The sequence below is a fragment of the Paralichthys olivaceus genome, chromosome 8 (assembly GCF_024713975.1).
Source record: "Paralichthys olivaceus isolate ysfri-2021 chromosome 8, ASM2471397v2, whole genome shotgun sequence".
NCBI classification, from domain to species: Eukaryota; Metazoa; Chordata; class Actinopteri; order Pleuronectiformes; family Paralichthyidae; genus Paralichthys; species Paralichthys olivaceus.
The window spans coordinates 16015045-16033486 of NC_091100.1; the positions used below are offsets into that span (position 1 = coordinate 16015045).

General features: G+C 41.3%; 2 protein-coding genes across 4 annotated transcripts; both read right to left on the bottom strand.

Annotated features, from left to right (window-relative positions):
• Nucleotides 1-120: 120 nt before the first annotated feature.
• srp68 (signal recognition particle 68) lies at nt 121-11276 on the bottom strand. The gene is made up of 16 exons (XM_069530381.1): nt 11118-11276; nt 10647-10713; nt 9791-9904; nt 9032-9227; nt 8775-8857; nt 8478-8587; nt 8217-8296; nt 7913-8057; nt 4942-5036; nt 4775-4839; nt 3635-3788; nt 3331-3425; nt 2847-2976; nt 2689-2764; nt 2507-2559; nt 121-2383 (listed from the first exon to the last, which is right to left on the bottom strand). Exons 1-16 carry the CDS (start codon nt 11203-11205, stop codon nt 2156-2158), a joined length of 1779 nt encoding a protein of 592 aa, XP_069386482.1. The 5' UTR covers nt 11206-11276; the 3' UTR covers nt 121-2155.
• Nucleotides 11277-11888: 612 nt separating this feature from the next.
• Nucleotides 11889-17595, bottom strand: polg2 (polymerase (DNA directed), gamma 2, accessory subunit). 3 transcript variants are annotated; one of them, XM_020083908.2, is made up of 9 exons: nt 17398-17590; nt 16657-17294; nt 15712-15817; nt 15284-15389; nt 14292-14477; nt 13574-13711; nt 13373-13453; nt 12316-12416; nt 11889-12205 (listed from the first exon to the last, which is right to left on the bottom strand). In XM_020083908.2, exons 2-9 carry the CDS (start codon nt 17180-17182, stop codon nt 12040-12042), a joined length of 1410 nt encoding a protein of 469 aa, XP_019939467.2. In that variant the 5' UTR covers nt 17183-17294; nt 17398-17590; the 3' UTR covers nt 11889-12039. The 3 variants fall into 3 exon arrangements, with proteins under 3 accessions (XP_019939467.2, XP_019939468.2, XP_069386445.1); XM_020083909.2 differs by having other exon boundaries at nt 16657-17224; nt 17398-17586; XM_069530344.1 differs by having other exon boundaries at nt 16657-17595.
• Between the last annotated feature and the right edge of the window lie 847 nt (nt 17596-18442).

Below are 18442 nucleotides of genomic sequence, written 5' to 3' on the forward strand. Positions count from 1 at the left end.
TCCCCTTTTTCTTACAAAACATTTTGAGATTTGATTTTATATTTTATTCTAACATAATCAAAGATCAATGTTATAAATCTTCATTTTCGTCTGAATCACAAGGAGCCCAGTTACCATGTGTTTGGTGCAAATATATTTATTGATAGACCTGGAGACTAAATCAAATGATACATTCTCTCATTATCTGAATTATTCATCAACTAATCGTTTCTCAGGCTGTTTGAGGTTGAGTGCCAGAACCTTTCCAGCACCTCCATCTTAATTCATAAACAAAAAAAACAGAGGAGTAGGAGAGGAAAAGAAAAACATACATTGATCAAAATTAGCAGGCATAACAGTTAACGTGGGTGAGTGAAACGGTCTAAGCTAGAGAAAAGCAGGTGCCCTAAGGATCAGAGGAATTGAGGGGCTTTGGTGTACAGAGATGATGTGAATCCACATCATGACTGACAAACAGCTGATGACAAAACAGTATAAACATGAACTGGTTCAGTCCTACTGATGATGGACAAAGACGAGCAGTGGTGGTGAGATTAATCAATTAATCAACAGCTGCTTAAAACTCCCCCACGTCCTGACTGTCCACTGCAGTAAATTGGCTAAAATGTAAATAAAAACAAGTAGAACTCAGTCATTTGAACTTTACTCAGTATGGGTACAACACAGTCGCCATCCTTTGTAGGGGAACAAAAAGTGGCTTAAATGGTAGAGAGGGGTAATAAAAATGTGAGTTTTGTGTGGATGTCTACACGAGCTGAAGCTGTTGGACCCCTGACTGACATTATGATAAGTTCAATACAACATGTCACACAGTACAACAAACAGCACAACAAGTTGCTTTGGATATTAATAAATTAAAACAATGAATCAATCAGCTACTTTTTGAAAACAATCATTTCACTCTTTGATTCATGGCTTCGTCCTCCATCTTCCTGTTGATGCATCTAAAACTTAAATCGAGCTGTATCACAGTTTTTCCGACAACTCTTTTCATAATTCTATATTCTCTGTTTGAAGAGGTAACATAACCGCACTCATAATTTATATGGTTCAGGAGCCGATTACAAAAGACAGAACAACAAACATGTCAAGATATCTTACTTCCTGTGCTTTTTAGCAGCTTGTCATGTAGTTTTCCTGTTGCAGTACTGGCCTGTAGTGTCGTAGGTAATGTGGTAAAAGGTCCGGTTGGTCATTTCTCACTGCAACACTTTATGGAGCTTGCAGGACTGTAATACACACGACCCATTAATTCATTTGGACTGAATGAAATGATTGGCTGGCGTACCTGTCACTAATCAACCTGCCTACCTGCCTGCGTGCACCCTGACTTGCTCTCACATGGCATGACCGGGGTCTTCATAAGCCTGAGAGAAATACACCCCTGAAGCTGAGATGATAGCCAGAAGTTAGCTTCTAGCAGTTGTCAGGCTGAGAGTGAGCTTTGACGAGAGGGCTGATGGGAGAGGGTAGGATGTATGGGTTCCACTTTTTGTAGTGTAGCCTGCTTTCACTGGATTTTTCATGATTACCAATCCCAGCGTTTATGGGGGTTCAAGAGGAGAGACAATGGTAAAGGTGGAAAAAAAAAAAAAAGCTGGGACACAGCAGAACTATGTCCCTTGTCAGCTACAGGTCACAGATTATCTCTTTGTACATTTGAGATTGAAGAAACAATGCTAAAACACACAGAAAGAAAAAATTAAGACAATTAAATGAAGGCGCTTATGTAACACTGAAAATAAAAAATGCCAGTGATGCCAAAGTACCTTAGTTTACTCTGACAAGATTTTGAGATGAACAACATCGCTGTTGGCATCATGACCATGGCTACACAGCTCAAGTTAATGATGGAGTTGGTATGTGTGAGCCTAAGCAGCCTGGTGTTATTAAGAGAGGTAAACAGATGGACTTGGGTCATATTGCTATTTGAAACTGATTCTGAACTTTTCTGTAATGTTTCTTCAAAAGGTTAGACCCACTGATTAGACCCCAGAGCCGCCAACTCCACATATCTTGCACTTAGGCACCACAAATGAAAACAATAAAGGTTACGGAAATTATTCTAATCATTAACTGACCCAAGTCCGGTTGCTTGTGGTAAACTCTGGGTCTTGTGGTTCTCATGTGGGGGCCGAAGCCTGGTTGGTTTGATTTAGCTGCCAAAGCCAAAGATGCCCTTGATGTAGCCAGTCAGTCCGCCCTTGCCCTTCTGCTCCACCTTGTCATCCAGCGGTGGGAAGGCCACATGGTTGAGAGCAAGGTCAAAGAACAGGGGCTTGCAGGGGATTGGCTGGAAGTCAGGGGGGAACTGGACCAGATTGGGATGCTTTCCTACGAGGGTGGTGTCAAGGCGGAAGGTCTCCAGTCGTTCGCAGAGGGGCTGCATGGAGGAAGAGGGGTGAGAAGTCAACACCAATGAAACCATTTACACATTAAACTACTTTTAACTTTTTCCTAGTCCTTTGAATTTAAGGATGTTGATAACATTATTCACTTCTCTTACCCTGTTGTCTTTCACCTGCAGCTGAGAAGGAACTTCAGCGGACTCATCTGTGTCTAAAGCACAAGCAATTCCTCAGGATTAATACACAGAATGAAGCTGAATAGAATGATGCCTTGTGGGTTCTTGTACGGTAAACATAAATGAGCTGGCGAGAAATCAGGTGGTTAAAAAAGTGTCCTCACCTAAAATGGCAGCAGCTTGAAGTGAGTATTTCTCAGCATTGACCTCTGCAATCAGCTCCTGAACATCAGGGAGATCCTACAGAAATTCATAATGGATATTAATGACACGGCTGATTTCTAACTGTGAGGTTGAAACTGCTGCTGTGTGCTTGACAAACTTTGAGGCTGTTGTTGAGGTTCTTGGCTTTAGCCTGGACCTCCTTGGCATATTTCAGCACCCTCTCATACAGCACCAGCGCCTCACTCCACTTCTTCACCAGCACATAAGACTGGGCTATGAAGAAACACCTGCAAGGGGAAAACAGAGGATAAACACAGCTTTAACAAAACAATTGTAACTATTTATATATAGTGGCTGTGTATCAAACAAATAAAGGTTTGGACACTTTAAAAAAGGTCATAGACAAAGAGAATCTTGCTGAAGGTGCTTCAGAAAATCGGTTTTGTGTGTCTAAGTAATAACACATGACTACATGGCACCATTTGATAGAGATATACATTATGCATGCAAAGATGTCAGGTTAGTATTTGACACTGCCTCACAAAAACTCAAATTTGTCCTTAAGAAACTTTCAGATTTTTGTACGGCAGAATATTTTTGTTTAGATGCAGCCAAAACATTTACAAATCAAAATGTCTGACCTATAAGCCTTGTAGACTAATGTCTTGAGGGACACCTCCTTCTGGAAGGTGTGGTCATCCTCCAGACCCTGCAGGGTGGAGAGCTCAGCCAGACTCTGGAGAAAATAACAGAGAAGGGAAGGAGAGACAGAGATGTGCAGACAGATTAAAACTCAAACCAGCTCATCACAACATTTCAGAAATAAATAAACCAGATGCAAATTTTAACTGATTATAATGATTAAAATACTATAAATAAATGAAATTGCTTGCGCCGGCATGCAGCCAAAAATAATCATGGTATATGCAGCGTCCAGACATTTACCTGCAGGATGATGTCGTACAGGCGAATCAGGTCCTGAGGACGGGGGCCCCTCTTGCTCTCGTCAGTCTCGGGCTCCTTCAGTTTTGCCTGAAGAGTGTGGGCCATGCTCTCATTCCTCTTCACCAGAGTGCACAGCTTGATGTAGGTCAGGTAACTGATAGAAGAGACAGCAGCACATTTATTTTTCACCCATCAAAGAGACAGTGAGAATGGGATGTGAGGATGAAGAGAGGGCCCTGGATACGTTTATATTACCACTAGCTAAATTAAAATGACTTTTCTCCATAGCAGAAAAGCCAATTATTTACAAACGGACTATTCTTGTGTATTCTGATGATGGGGCAGCATCTTTGAGTTTTGGACAGTAAAACAAGGAATATAAAGAGACCATTACAATGACCTTTTTTCACTAAATTCCAAATTTTATGGAAAAATGATAATTACAGTAAACCGCTGGCAGTTGAATTTATAATGGATATAACATTTGAGCCACAATAATATATGATCTCCTTGTCTGACAGAGTGACAACCTCAAAAGACAAAAGTATGTAGAGTCCAACGTTGGCATTTAATCTGGACTCTGGACCCCAATTTGCCTGGCTAGATAATCTGAAGAGAAATTGGGTCTGGAACCTTGGTCGGTGCCAATGTGATCTGGAAGTGTGAGGGGTTAAAGTGCCATTCTTAAATCTCCCTACTGCCCACAGAGTCATCGGGCTGCCCTGACAGTTATCAAACGTGTTTAATATGTAGGACTTTAAATTGGAATGATTACACCAGAACATTCTAAGAAGAAATACAAAAGCCAATGAGAGAGCTGGAGAGACTGCAGCAGCTAATGGTGCTGCCAAGCAACAATGAACATTATGAGGCTGATGTCAGTTAACAGATATTATAACTGACAATTAATACCTCATCACATTAACAACCTGTTTTGACAGGTGCGTTGCTGCCTCTGGAGCAATAATCTTAGAAATATCCTGTAGTGTGTTTATTTCTAAACTTGTAGTGAGGGCGTGTTTAAAACTACAGAGATGAACATTTGTAAAGATTCTCCTTGTGTTCATGATGCCACTTGATTTCAACCCTGAATGCAGCTTTACAAGCAAAAACACAGTATCCGACAGAAGTCTGTTTTACCTGTGCAGGAACTGCAGTTGTGACACTTTACCACTGTCTGCATCAGAGCTTCTCTCTCGCTGCTTCTACAATGAAAATCATCACAAATCATAAGTGTTGGTAAACTGTAAATTAAAGACATAATTTTGACATTAGGTCAAAATAAAACCCTAAATATGTTGTCTTACCGCCTCACTCTTGAGTTCCTCTCTCACAGCCTGGATGGTGTCTCTGCACTCGGCCAGCAGGGTCTCATAGAGATGCTCTTTGGTCTCCTCATTAGCTGCCTGCACAACAGAAACAGTCATAAAATCTATAATGGACCTTGGTGAATATGTTTAACTGCAACATTAAAAACATGTGACCAAAAAAAAACGTTTTATGGTGAAAAGGAATTCTGGGAGTGAAAGTGTTTAGTTTAGGAGGTCCTTGTACTTTACACGAGGTTTCATTTTTTTGACAACAAACCTGAATGTGGACTGTTGCCTCACACTTACAGAGTCCAATAAAGTTGTTGTTACACCAATACCCTTAAAGATGAACAAAGTAACGAACATTGGCCAGAAATTATGTCTGAAACAAAGACTTTCACAATAACCTACACCTGATGCAACAGTTAATTTATGCATTTGTAAGTTGCAGAAGTTGAATACAAAGAGCAACAGTTAAAGCAGGAATGTGACTGTGGAAAAGTGGGGGGAGAGTCACAGGTATGTGGCCCGACAGGTTGCCCATACATTCCTGCAGACAACTTATCAGTAATCAGACACTGGCGAGTTTAAGGGTTCAGAATTCTGTGAAAGACTCGATTGTTCTTCACCCTTTCCCTCCTCTGACAATAGACCTGTGTTCCTATGATATCCCCTGAAGTCTGCAGGACATGTCATGTTTGTGTTGAGGAGGCTGTGTGGGATTTGTGTAAAAGGAGAAAATGCCATTATTGTGTTTGTTGACATAATCACAATAATGCTTTGCTTGTAAAAGAATGCCGACATGTCTGATGTTTCTGACTCATCTTTACCTTTAAAGAGGCGGAGAAGCCACATCTCATCACAGAGGAAGAATGTTACGAGGAAATTCCTCACAGTGATACTGATAATACATGTGTCATGAGGCTGCTCTCATCCACCCAGAAGGTTGAAGTTATGTAGAGGCACACACTCGTGCCAACACCCTGGTAACGCCCTTTGCAACCAGCTCAACCTGTCGAGCATCCTCTGTTGTTCAGATGGAGGGCTGAACAGATAAGCTTCTAAAGGAAGTTTGGTGTCGAGGCTCGAAGACGTGTGTGTAGCCAAACCCGTTTCCTGTCCCCACAGGCTAAAATCTGAAGATTAAGTGCAGCACCGGACGACTCCTTCAGTGTTGGTTTAAAGTTATGCCTTGAGCAATAGACAAGAATTAGCACCCAAGCTGGCCACTAAACCATAAATCATTTTGATCTTATCTGTCTTTAAGCCCAAAAATATTAAAAAACTATAATACCGACTGGCATCCTCTAACTGACTTCAAGTGCATTCACTCATGACCACTCTCAGCTTAACAATGACCCAAGAGTCCCTTTTAAAGGGAAGGTGTTTAGAGGAGGTAAAACTGATCTGTCCTCAGAGACCTGCTGGGTGTAGTCCTGTGTTCATGTGTGGGCTGAAATGCACAGAATGCAGTCCTGCGATGAGAGAGGCTGCATGCCAGAGACCTGAGTGACTGTGGGTGTGATGGGTGTGTCTGCAGGGTGTGTTGAGCATTCAGGCTCAGACAAACCAGGAGGAATGATATCCTGTGACACTGAGGGTACATTTGAGACAGTACAGAAGAGAGTGCCACCTGCTGAAAGTTTAAGGAACTGGACTGTTATAAGGATATAATGTGTAAAATGTGTTCTTGAGCTATGGACCAGCTTCTTATCTCTGTTGTCACTCCTGCAGTGTAGGTGACACATTGATGGCAGAAGGATATGCACACTGAGGATGTGTAGCACATTTAGGTATGAGGAACAAACTCTGAACCACTTTATAATCACAACAATGCATATTTAGGTGAGGTTTTACATTCTTTAACTTCCCACTTTAAATTGGATAGTACCTATTTGATTCAACACAACATAGCTGTATTCGAAGTGTTTTGGTCTGTCTATGCAGTCATATTTTTTGGCCGAGATGACAGTTTAATGACTTGGACCCTGCGCCCGTGCTGATGCATGATTTGGGCTTAAGGCATCAAAGCAATGAGGACAAAGCACACAGCAGTTTCAACAATTAGTTTGATGATACACTGACTTGGAATAGGGAGAATGTTGCCTGTTCTCCTGTGAGAGGTAACACACTGATAGTCGCAGCTTGCATTGTCAGAAAGAGGCCCAGCAGGTTCAAGAGAAATGCTATAACTGTAGATCAGTTAAAAAAGACTCTGGGCACGGACCCTTGGACCCAGGACAGCTCCACTGCCCGGCCACAGCATCACCAAGAACGGGGCAGACACCCAGGGTGTCACTCACTCAAACACTGACAAACAGACAGTGAAGTTAAGATGACAGGCTCGGGTTCAGTAATGTGAACAGTGGCAACAAAAAATGTGAATACAGGGTTTCAACAATGGACCAATGCTGTAAAATGATTAGCGCCACTGTCTATCCACACTCTTGCTGACCTTTGTTAAATTTACAATTTAATAATAGACACCAACACTTATCAGAAGTTATTAGGATCTGAACAGTGCTAAAGTTCACTTTGTGTTTGATTGATTTGCTCCAGAGTTTAAGATACACCCATCTAAAAACAATGAAAAAAAAGTCTTACACTTAGACACAGTTCAAATGCCACACATGGCACAAGACGCAACGTGACACACACAGCCAGGAATCACGTTCATGACCCAACATCATTGCTTAATAACTAAATAAATGTGACTGTTTGTGTGTGAAGACAGAGACGAGCGCATTTTATTATTGTTTATATTTTTGTTATTATATTATTATATAATAGTGTACCTATTGAATACTGCAATTTATTTTTAGTTGGTGGTTTGTTTTGTAACCTAGTGCCCTTTTTTATGTGACAATTTTCCATTACTGTAAAATTAGAAAAAATTTTTGTGCATGCTGTCAATTATAGGTCTTAGAAAGAAAATCTGAAATGCCAAAAATGCATTTCGAGAAGCTACTTGCCTGAGCTATGGCTGACTCGTTGTCTGCCAGACCCAACAGGAAGATGCGGGCCTTGTCGATCTTGACGGGCACCACCCGGCCTCGCCACTCCACCTCACTCATGGTTGCTGCTTGCTTGGTTCTTGCCTGAGTGATCAGGGACTAAAGAAAAAAGAAAAGAAAAACAAACATAAGAAACTGTGGCATGTTTGATATGTTTGGATGTAAAAATAAAAATAATAATCCCAACATGGTATCACAAATATAAGATAAATAACTGATGCTCAAGCCTATGAACTAATTTCAAACTTCTTTGTTCACCTCCAGTTTCTCAGCCATCATGCCTCCTCCTCCACCAGTCAGTCTCATCTGCATCAAGTCATTGATGGCATTCTGATCACCTGCAATCAGAGAGGGGGGTGGAATCTTGTTACACTGTGTGTGTGTGCGTGTGTGTGTGTGTGTGTGTGTGTGTTGGGAGACTGCAACATGTACAAGTACTAGAAAACGTCTCAGGTTTCCTACATGAGTCTATAATGGCTGCCAGTTATATTAAGGAGGATCGGAGTGGTTGTTACTCACCAATGTTGTAAGCACAGTAGCGGATGTTGGGCGATATCTCATCCACACGCTGGCGGTACAGAACTGCCAGCTCCTCTGTGAAAGCACTGGCTAGTTTCTCATAGATTGTTCTAAGAAGACAAAAAAAGGTTGGTTTTCATATTTTGTTTTTCATAAAGTTAATAAAAATCCACTGATGACAAACACATATGCACTTATTCTGGCACTGCACATGTATCTGTTCTGCCCGTATAATTAGAAACATCTGTATGTATTTATTCTGACACTTTAATTGGAAACTGCAATGTTAAAACTCACTTGCACTTGTTGAAGGCCTCCATGGCACGCTTCCATTCCTGCAGTTCAAACTCTACCATGCCACCGAGGTAAGCAGTGTAGGCCTGAAATCCAATAAATAAGCAAAAATTAGTGGCTGTTGTAAAAATACGAAAAATGTTGCTCCTGTAAGCATGGCTTTACTTAATTCTATGTATCAATGACATTGTTAATAATAATGAGCACCAAAATGATCACAAATTTTAACATTCGAAGGACAATGTGACTGTCTTGTGTACCTGTGCCTCCAGTTTGGTCTTAGCATCGACTCGGGGGCTTTCACAGAGCTTCTCCAGCTTCTCACTGTGCTTGGCAGCCTTTCGTAGACGTGCCAGCAGGTGGAAGCGTTTACGTGGCTCTGTATTGGCCTCCTGCTTCAGCTGCATGGCATAGCTCCATGCACGTTCTGCCTCCATCAAAACCAGCAATAGGTACCTGAAGGCCGGAGATGGAGATGAATCAGTTGTTAGGTAGAATACAATATTATTATTATATATTTGTAATAATTTCAATATTTACACTATTTTCAGTGGACACATTAGTTATGATTTAATTTAGTGTTATTTCCATGTGTTTTTGAGACTATGTAAGGAAAATGAGTGGAAGAAAGCAAAACAATCACATTTTCAAGTCTTCAACTATTGATGGAAGGAACACACCAGTGTTCAGACCACCTTCTGATAACCCAAAAATATAATATACAATGTATGTCAAAAAAAGGATTTAAAAAGGAAGTAAATCTATGTATACAATGTCCCGATGAGTCCTTGGTTCAGCACAACAATCCCTGACACTTGAGGATACATGGCATCTCATTCTCCCATAAATCACACAGTAATTTAGATTTCAGTGTCTTGCTCAGGGAAATTTTGACAATGTCTAGCCAGAGATTGAAACATGATCCTTCAAATCAAAGGACAACTACTCTTCCTCCTGAGCCACACATTGCCAACCATTCACAGCATTTGATTGACCAACTCAAATCATCATTTGCTCACCTGCTGTCAGAAAGCATTTCGACAGTTATTTTCTTCCCAACAAACTTGTGTCTATTTCCCATCTTGAAGCCAAGGGTCTTGCGCAGGCGACGCAGCCTGCGAGAGCAGTAGCCCCTGAAAATGGATAAACAAAGAAGTTTATATAACAGTAAATCATAAATGCATATTTCAATTGCAGTTTCTTATAATGAAAAGGGCGACACATCTCTACTCTCATTGTGCTGTAAAAAAAAATGTAAATTTTTCACATTTTCCGGTTGTTAAGAATACATCGAAAATGTTCTCCTGCATCGTTCATATGTGAAAGGCAAACCCTGGACAATGTGCTGACCCAATTTTACAGCTATGATCCAAGTTCATGTGGGATCTTCTTCAAGGAAGTGTTATTTCAATTATAAGCTTATTATTGAAGTTGTGGTAAGTGAAGCTGTATTGAGAAATTAATAATATTCTGGGTTGAACATTATATGCTACATAAAGGTGGATGAGTTACACTGAATTATTTGGTGTAAAAAATAATCCACTCTATGTTTTTTTACACAATTTTAAACCATACGAATTAATGAGCTATTTATAACCCAGCAGTGTGAGTGAGCCATATGGCAGCAGTGGTTTCCACACATTCAACTCACACTCTATTTATAAATCAAGAATCTGGTCTCAGACAGAAATACCGTCACATAAACAAATCAAAGCAAATGAATGAAACCAATTTAGGCTGAAAGTTATTTTCCAGATTAAGAGATGAGATCCATGAATGTCCTCTCCTGGCCTCTGCATGAACCACCACAGTAACGGTGGACAGCAGCGCTCAGTTGGAGCAGTTTCTGGATCATCTGTGTCCGGACTCACTCACCTGTATCTCTGGTAGTCTCCGTGTCTGAGGCCATGCTGCTGCTGGGACTCCTTGATGATTTGCAGGACTGTGATTCCGCGTTAAGGGACAAAATCTAATCACCACTTTCAATGAGTGAATGTCAGTCATGTTAGCACTGCACGTTCAGACCCTGACAGTACAACACTGCTGCTAAAACTAAAGAGGCTACAACAGTTAAAAGCGAATCAAAACTCATCGAACAACAGCTTATATTCCTACTTTACTTAACATCCTAACAGCTGACACCTTTCCACCTGAGCAGGCTTGTAAAAGCCCTTCTCTATCAGCCCCTCAGCTTCTGCTTCACTGTGACACGTCGCCTATAAAACGTTATCCCCTGACCGAGCTAGCTAAGGAGCTAACGTTAGCCTCGGAGCCCGACACAAATTCGCTGCGGCAAATTACAAACAAAAGAAAAGGTCGTTTCACGTCTGCTGCTGAGAAGGATACTCTCCAGTCCGAGTCCTCCGTCTGAGGAATTCTTCTTATTTTCATCCGCGGGGGCAACTTTCCCTTCGTTTTGCTTGTCTGCGGCCATTTCTGGATGCTAGCTGCTAACGCATACACATGCTCAGTCACAAGTGGAGCCAGGGACGGGCAAGGATCTCACGGGTTGCGAGCAAATCTCGCGAGATTTGGGTGATGCGTTTTCAATTTGTTATTTAATTGTTCCTGGTTCTTATTTAATATTCTGAAGCAGTGAAAGCAGAAAAAGACTATATGAAGGAACATGTCTAACATAAAATAAAAAAGTAAACATACCGTATAGACACAGCTGATGGCTCTCTCTATCTCACACACAGAGAGAGAGGGAGAGCACATACATCCACCAGTTCCCTAAATGTAACATCTCCCAATGTTAAATAAAGTGTTTAAATTCCTGGCTCTGCACCTTGATCCAGATCCACACCAAAAAGTTCTTCCCCGACCCACATCCTGTCTCCAGGTTTTGTGGACATCCTTTGGTTGTTTCATGTGTAATCTTGCTTACAAGCAAACCAACCAGCCAACAGTAGGACAGGGGAGAAAACATCACATGATCCAACTTTTTACATTTGGGCTGTAGAATGAGAGAGTTCTTGAGCTACACCCAGTAAGAGATGGAAAGTGCATGCACAATGGGTGTGTGCATGTGGACTTATTACGAATTAAGTCTCTTCAGCCTTTCAGATGTTCTACAGTGTGGTCATCCATCAGCCCAACACATCAACACATCCACAGTTCCCGCTTGAATCACACTTTATTACATGCTCTGGTCAGCACTTGCAGATGTACAAAAGTTTTGTGTCTAGAACTAAGACAGCACAATATTTTGTATTATATACACAATATTCAATCTGCCATTTTTGGTTTCTCCCAATAAGTCGTCCATTCAGATTTTGTCAGCAGCAGAAATGTATCTGGAGAGAAAGTTCTTGATCTCAGAGATGTGCATAGTTTCTTTGATGGTTGTATCTCTGCTGCGGACCTGAAGGAGTCCACTCTCCAACGTGTTGTCGCTGATCACCACAGTGAAGAGCACTCCCATCTCATCGTACCTATAGTGCAAAGACAAAGAGACCAGATACAGATGTTGACTCCAAAGCAGGCAAAACATCACTCATTTGCTCCAGCTCTGCTTCCATTACAAAACTGAGTAGCTGTTTACTTGGCGTGCAGCTGCTCCATTGATGTTGGCACAGTTTCAAGGTACCCGGGCCACACGGAGATCTTACACTCCATGAACTCCTGCAGAAGGCCTTCACAAACCTATAAAACACGTAAAAGGGATATGTCGGGAAAATCTCACTGTCAGTTTTTTGGAACATGCTGTTCAGATTTGGAGGAGTTCTGGAGCTCGTGGAATCAGACCACCCACCTCTCTCTCAATCTACACCAAGTCTTAGCCCATTAACTCAGAACCAAGCCAACGTTCAATTTTTTTCTACAAGTGCTGGACATGTAGGAATATGTGAAAGTGAGCAAGCGTGAGACTAACCCTGCTGCATGGAAGAGCATGCATCTTTACATTTGTCAGGAAAGATCTGATGGTGAGTGTGGAGATTTAGGAGTGCCTTTGTCTGCTCTACAGTCAACCCTAACCATAACATTAACTTTTGTGGTGATTCTATCACTTGAAATATTAATGTCAAGTAGCACAAATAAAAAGACACTTCATTATTCACGTCTATGGTTAATAGGCCCTACCCCTTCATTTTTTAAGTGGCCTTGAAGGGGTAGTGTTGTGCCATTTCTCTATATGATGTAGGAGTTGTGGCCTACTAGCCCTTCAAAGACCCCTCCAACCGTGTTCAGGACCCCGTAAGAATGAAGGGGTAGATGGAAATTGGCGAATGATTGATTAACGGATGAAGCAAATCAAGATGGTGACCACTGTTGGTAAAATGCTCCTAAATGTAAGTATGAAAACTCTCAAAATAACCATAAAAAATGTAGACTGTCATCAATCAATAGATTAATCTATCCTGTCTGTCCTGCAGTCATCAGATGTATCACTGTTATAATGTTGGTTGTTAGTTGACATTGTTTGTCACTGTAATAACGTTGGTGTGCTGAGTTGTGGTGTCCCAACTCCTCGGGAAGATATTCTGGCCCTAACCTTGTGGCTCCTTTTGGAGGGGGAACACTCCCAGTGAAGGGCTCTTCATATCTAGGGGTGGGGCCAAGCGAGATGAATTGGGACATGGGATACATGTTTTTCTTACCTGTCTCAGTTCCATAGTTGCTCCTTTGCCAATGTCTAAAGCCACTTTGACTGGAGTCAACACTGGATGCAACTTCAGAACCTGAAATCAATGGAGAACCAAAACTCAGCAACAGAATGTCAGAAGAGACAGAAGTTAGGAAATTATGAGTAAAAAATGTATTTATTTTTTCAAATGAGGCTCAGCTCAACTCATCATTACCTTTCTCTGCAGCAGCCTCTGCTTGCTGTCTCCTTTCTTCAGCAGCTGCAGCGAGTTGGACAGAAAGGCCATCAAACCTCGGTCCATGTTCCCGGTCACAGATACGACATGAGGGACTGACTTGCGCCTGTTTCCAAGCTGAAATATGTTTTTCAGAACAAATAACATTGAACGTGATTACACTAAATACTGAGATAGCTGATTGAATATTGAATAGTTCTTCCTTGCATGGTCATTTTAACCAAACAGAATATTTGTGATGAATATGTTTAATCAACCAGATCTCAAACTGTGACTGTGAAATTTACAATGAGTTTATTCTCAACACAAATCATAATTTGTGAATTGGAAATAAAAAAGAGCAGACACATTTGACTTAACAGGATTAACTAACAACAATTTACCAGTAAGCCAAACCAGTGAATCACCATCCCATTACCAGGGTCCTGTAAGTGGCAAAGCTAAATGGGATGCAGCCATTCTTCATTATATTTATCACACCTGTGCAGATTTCTGCATATACGGATTATTATATCTTAATAATCAATCAGATATTATTATTATGGTGCAAATGAGTCTGGTTGTTATATTTATGGTGCAACCACAAAGCAACTGTTCAGCAGAAGCAGCTTGACAGGTCAGTGTAGCAGCCGTGTGAGAAAGCTCATAAAAAAAAGGTTGTGTCAAGACGATGAGAGAGAGAAAGAAGCAGACAGACCTGCAATTTAGTTCGGAATCCTTTGTGTGTCTGCAGCAGCTCAGCGTCTCCTTGGTTCCAAAGTGTCTCCAGGGGCTCTGGTCCCCACGGGAAGTTGTAGACGATCCTCACACCACGAGACGCCGCCCCCACGAGTTCCTCTGCTGGGACTTCGCTGCTGCTGAAGTCGGAGGGAGACAGGGAAAACTGGACAAGGATGGATTGAAAGAGAAGAAGGAAGACAGTAAGTTATGTAATCCTGATGTAGTCCTCATTATGCTCTCTTGACCAAGCAGCCAATGGGATTCCATCAAATCCCTCTCTGGTAGCAGTTACAGGAAGATCATGGAGAGTATGTTTCGAATTTTTATAATCGTATATATTTTGGCCTTTTGGAACAAAGCATTTCTGACCTTGACACTCAGGAAATGGGGCTTGTAATCATCTAGTTAACATATTTAATGTGAGAATATATAGAATAAAATCACTACTCCAGCTGGCACTGCACAACATTGGCAGATGATATAACTACCGATTAATCACAGTATCATTCATTCGAACAAGTTTTTGACATGACAAAAATGGGTTTGTCTGAGGAATACTTAAGATCTGTTCTGTTTGAATACAATGAAACTTTGTCTGTGGTATGTCTCATCACTTCTGACTCTACAGACAACAAAAGAATTTGTTGTGTAGAAAATAATTTTAGCTTTTAAGCAGAGTGGAAACTGAAGAAGTCGATATCGTGACATTGAGACGAGGGCTGTGCCATTCTAGGATTTCTTCTACAGTCTGTGATAAACTACTGTTACAGAGAGCAGCAATAAGGTCAAGCAGGAACATTTTTTGTCTTTTATTATTGTCTTTTCGTAAAAATCTACTTTTGCTCTCCTTTAATGGCTAAAAAAAATAGTTCCTGCACTGTTCATTTTAAGTGAAAACCAAATTGGCTTAAAAATGACATAAAGCAGACTTTAGTGAACCTGTGGCAGTTCACTCAAAACAATACTCACTTTTCTCCACCATTTCAGCCTCTGTCGTGCCCAGTGATCGAGCCACTGAGGAGAGGTGCGAGGCGAGCAGAACCACACCAGAGACGTCTGGGTGACCTCAGCAGGGCTGGTAGAAAAAGAGCAGATGCATTATAACTATAGTAGTACTACACTTAACTGTGTTGAAGTAGTACTATTCTGTTATGAAATAAAGCACCTCTTTTATATAAATACAATGAATAGTATAGAACAACATAGTAAATGCAAACGTAGCGTACATCAACATCCGATCTGTTAACATGGGATTGTTTGGCTTTGGTTATAGACTGGACTGCAGACTGTGTGCAGCCTGGAGAATGAATGGTGTAAGAACTTTTCCAGTTACATATTATATTTTTCATAAGCCTGCGTCTACACCAAACAGAAGACAGACGAAGATGAAGCCTCACCAACCAGAACCATCTGAGGGCTGAAAACACAGACCAGTCTCAGTCAGGCCGAAAGGCAACTTCCTGTTCACCAGCTCCATCGAGGAGACAAACTCTTCCAAGGCACCTAACAGAAGACGCAGAATTTGTTAAGGGGAATTCCAGAATTTTAAAATCTGGGTGTCAATGAATAGTACCTTTTTAAACATTCATAATATTTCCCTGTAGCCACTAATGCTGCGTCGCAGCTGTCAGATGAGGTGATTGAAATTTGACACGTGCAATATTGGTTGTAACCAGTGACTTCGAAAATATCATTGGAGCCAATACACATTTTAAAAGAGACTGATTTATCGTTTGGACAATCAAGATGGGTCATTATGAGTCTTTTTTCATTTTATGTTTATCGATGTGAAAACTTATTTAACAGAATAAACAATGCAGAATATTGAAATTGTGTTAACATTACAAGATTAAGTTCTTTATATTTGTGTGTTCCTTTTATTCAGTTATTTAAAATAAAGCATATGGTTAAACCATCAAACTATTTAGCTACGATTTAACGATTAAGCGACTATTCGATTTTTCTGTCATAAGGGTTATCTTAGGAATCATTGCCAATATTTGTTTTGATCTATTTGTAGAAGAAAATGTTTTACTTGTACACTTTGATATCAGCATCTCCTCTCGAGCTCTAGCATTTATTTATTTCAGGCACATGATGGGAGGATTTCTTTGCCCTGAGTTGAAGCTTTCGTGAAAACTTCAAACACGAGAAACAAACTCCAACTGAATATGTTCCGAACTTGAAGCTATTGATTGGTGCTGTTTGAACTGTAATGGGCTCAGATCAGTAAGTGCACTGGCTGAGCTGGAGGGGTCATCATAATACAGGACATGAACAATGAGAACATGTCACATCATACGAACTGAAGACTTAGTGGAACACGTTGAGCAGCAGTTCACCTTGAAGTAAGTTTGTTCTCAGTGATGGGGACCTCCGAAGGAGCGTCTGCACCTCCTGGATCATCTGCTCCTTGCTCAGATGTTGATGCTCAATTATGTGTCTTAAACTGTCCGCCTGAACCATCCTCAGCTGTCCCCCTCCCTCTGTGTCTCCGTCCCTGCGGCTGCTGCTCAGGGTGTTTATCCCAAACAGCTGAGCTCTGGCCCGGCTCACGGAGAGCCACCACTGCTCCAGCAGGTTCCTCCTCAGCTCCATGCCCAGAGGCCCATAGCTGCAGCTGAGTCCGCGGCCGAACAGCTCGGTGTTGGTGTGCCCGGGCGAGATGAAGTGTCTGTCCACGCAGAGCTGCAGCAGAGTCCGCACCTCACCCACATCTCCGCTCCACGATGAGCTGCAGCGCTCCCTGGAGGACCGCGTGACAACAGCTATACTCCGCTGCGAGGCTTTGAACGAGGCTTGTGTTGAGAGGAGTGTGCACATTGTGTGCACGCGTGTGACACAGTGTCTGACACAGTGTGTGACCATGATGATGAGCTCCAGAGACCGGTCCCAGTGTCCAAAGCTCGTCTATTGAAGGGATGAATCCTCATAAGTACACATCTGCCCGTTCATTAACCGTCCAAATACACCGTAAATACTGCAACGAAAACATATCGCTTATAGTAAAATGGTATCTAGGTCTCTAGCTAGCAAGTACTTTCTTTTTTAAATCAGCTGAGAGCTAAAGTGTTTCTGTTTACCCATAAAATAGACGCTCGGAGAGGTCATTCACCGCCTCGTCTTCAATCTGTTGAGCGCACACAGCCTTAAAACGCCGCAGATGTTGGCACACATCAGCGCCAATAGACAGACTGCGGTGGTTTGGTGGTTTGTGTTCAACGGAAGCGGCTGAACAAACTTCAAGTTTCACAGGAGATAAAACATGTGATGCATGAACCGGACGTAACGATTTTACTTCCGGGTTGTAATGCATGCCAGGTAGAGCTCTTTCTTGGTGTTGGTCGTGTTCCACATCCATACACATGAACTAGTTCAAACAAAGCCTTGTTTGCGCTGTGTGTTGTTTTGCTAATTTGTTAAATTATCAGGTTTATTATTGGTTTAATGGAGGTTGGCAATTCAGCTTATCACTGCCATCTACTGGACTGGAGTGTGGATCAGAGGAGTGGGAGTCAAAACAGTAAAAAAAAAACTACCTTAGATTCTCTCTATGAGACCTGTTTCATTTAAGAATGCCATTATTTGGCCATGTTTTCGCTGCAAGGATTGTCTGGAGTAATGTTAAGCTTTATTTATTTAAGTGCTTCATTTAGTGTCTTGACCCCTAGCTTGTAGAAATTACATTACATTTCACTTAGCTGTTGCTTTTATCCAAAGCGACTTACAACAAATTAGATTAAATTCCATCATCGCATGCTGAACTGATTCTGGGTGGTTACAATGTGAGATGAATGCAGTCAAATGTTTAGGTGCAGTGTTCAATAACTATCCCTCTAAAATGTGACTAAAGACTAATGTGCATTCTCTTTAAATTATGTGAACTGTTGTTTCTTCTTCTGTGTTAAAAATGATCAGCTGAGCATCAACAAAAATACTGACTTCAATAATCTTGACACAGGATGAAACATTAAAATAGCGACAGTGAGGTAAATAACACACTAGTACAATGTTTTTTCCATTAAAATGTAATGGAGTTTGAGTTAAAAAAGCAGGTGCATTTGAGGTTAATACAGTTGTGTCTCCCACAGCGGTGGCATTCAGGAGCTGCAGACATGATCAATATTT

Coding starts and splice junctions, on each gene's coding strand:
- polg2 (XM_069530344.1), bottom strand. CDS start 17,182: ATGGTCACACACTGTGTCAGACACTGTGTCACACGCGTGCACACAATG. Junction 15,818..16,656: donor GAGAACAAACTTACTTCAAG/GTGAACTGCTGC, acceptor GTCTTCTGTTAG/GTGCCTTGGAAGAGTTTGTC. Junction 12,417..13,372: donor CAACTATGGAACTGAGACAG/GTAAGAAAAACA, acceptor CGTGTTTTATAG/GTTTGTGAAGGCCTTCTGCA.
- srp68 (XM_069530381.1), bottom strand. CDS start 11,205: ATGGCCGCAGACAAGCAAAACGAAGGGAAAGTTGCCCCCGCGGATGAA. Junction 10,714..11,117: donor CGGAGGACTCGGACTGGAGA/GTATCCTTCTCA, acceptor GCGGAATCACAG/TCCTGCAAATCATCAAGGAG. Junction 2,977..3,330: donor TTAGTCTACAAGGCTTATAG/GTCAGACATTTT, acceptor TTCCCCTTGCAG/GTGTTTCTTCATAGCCCAGT.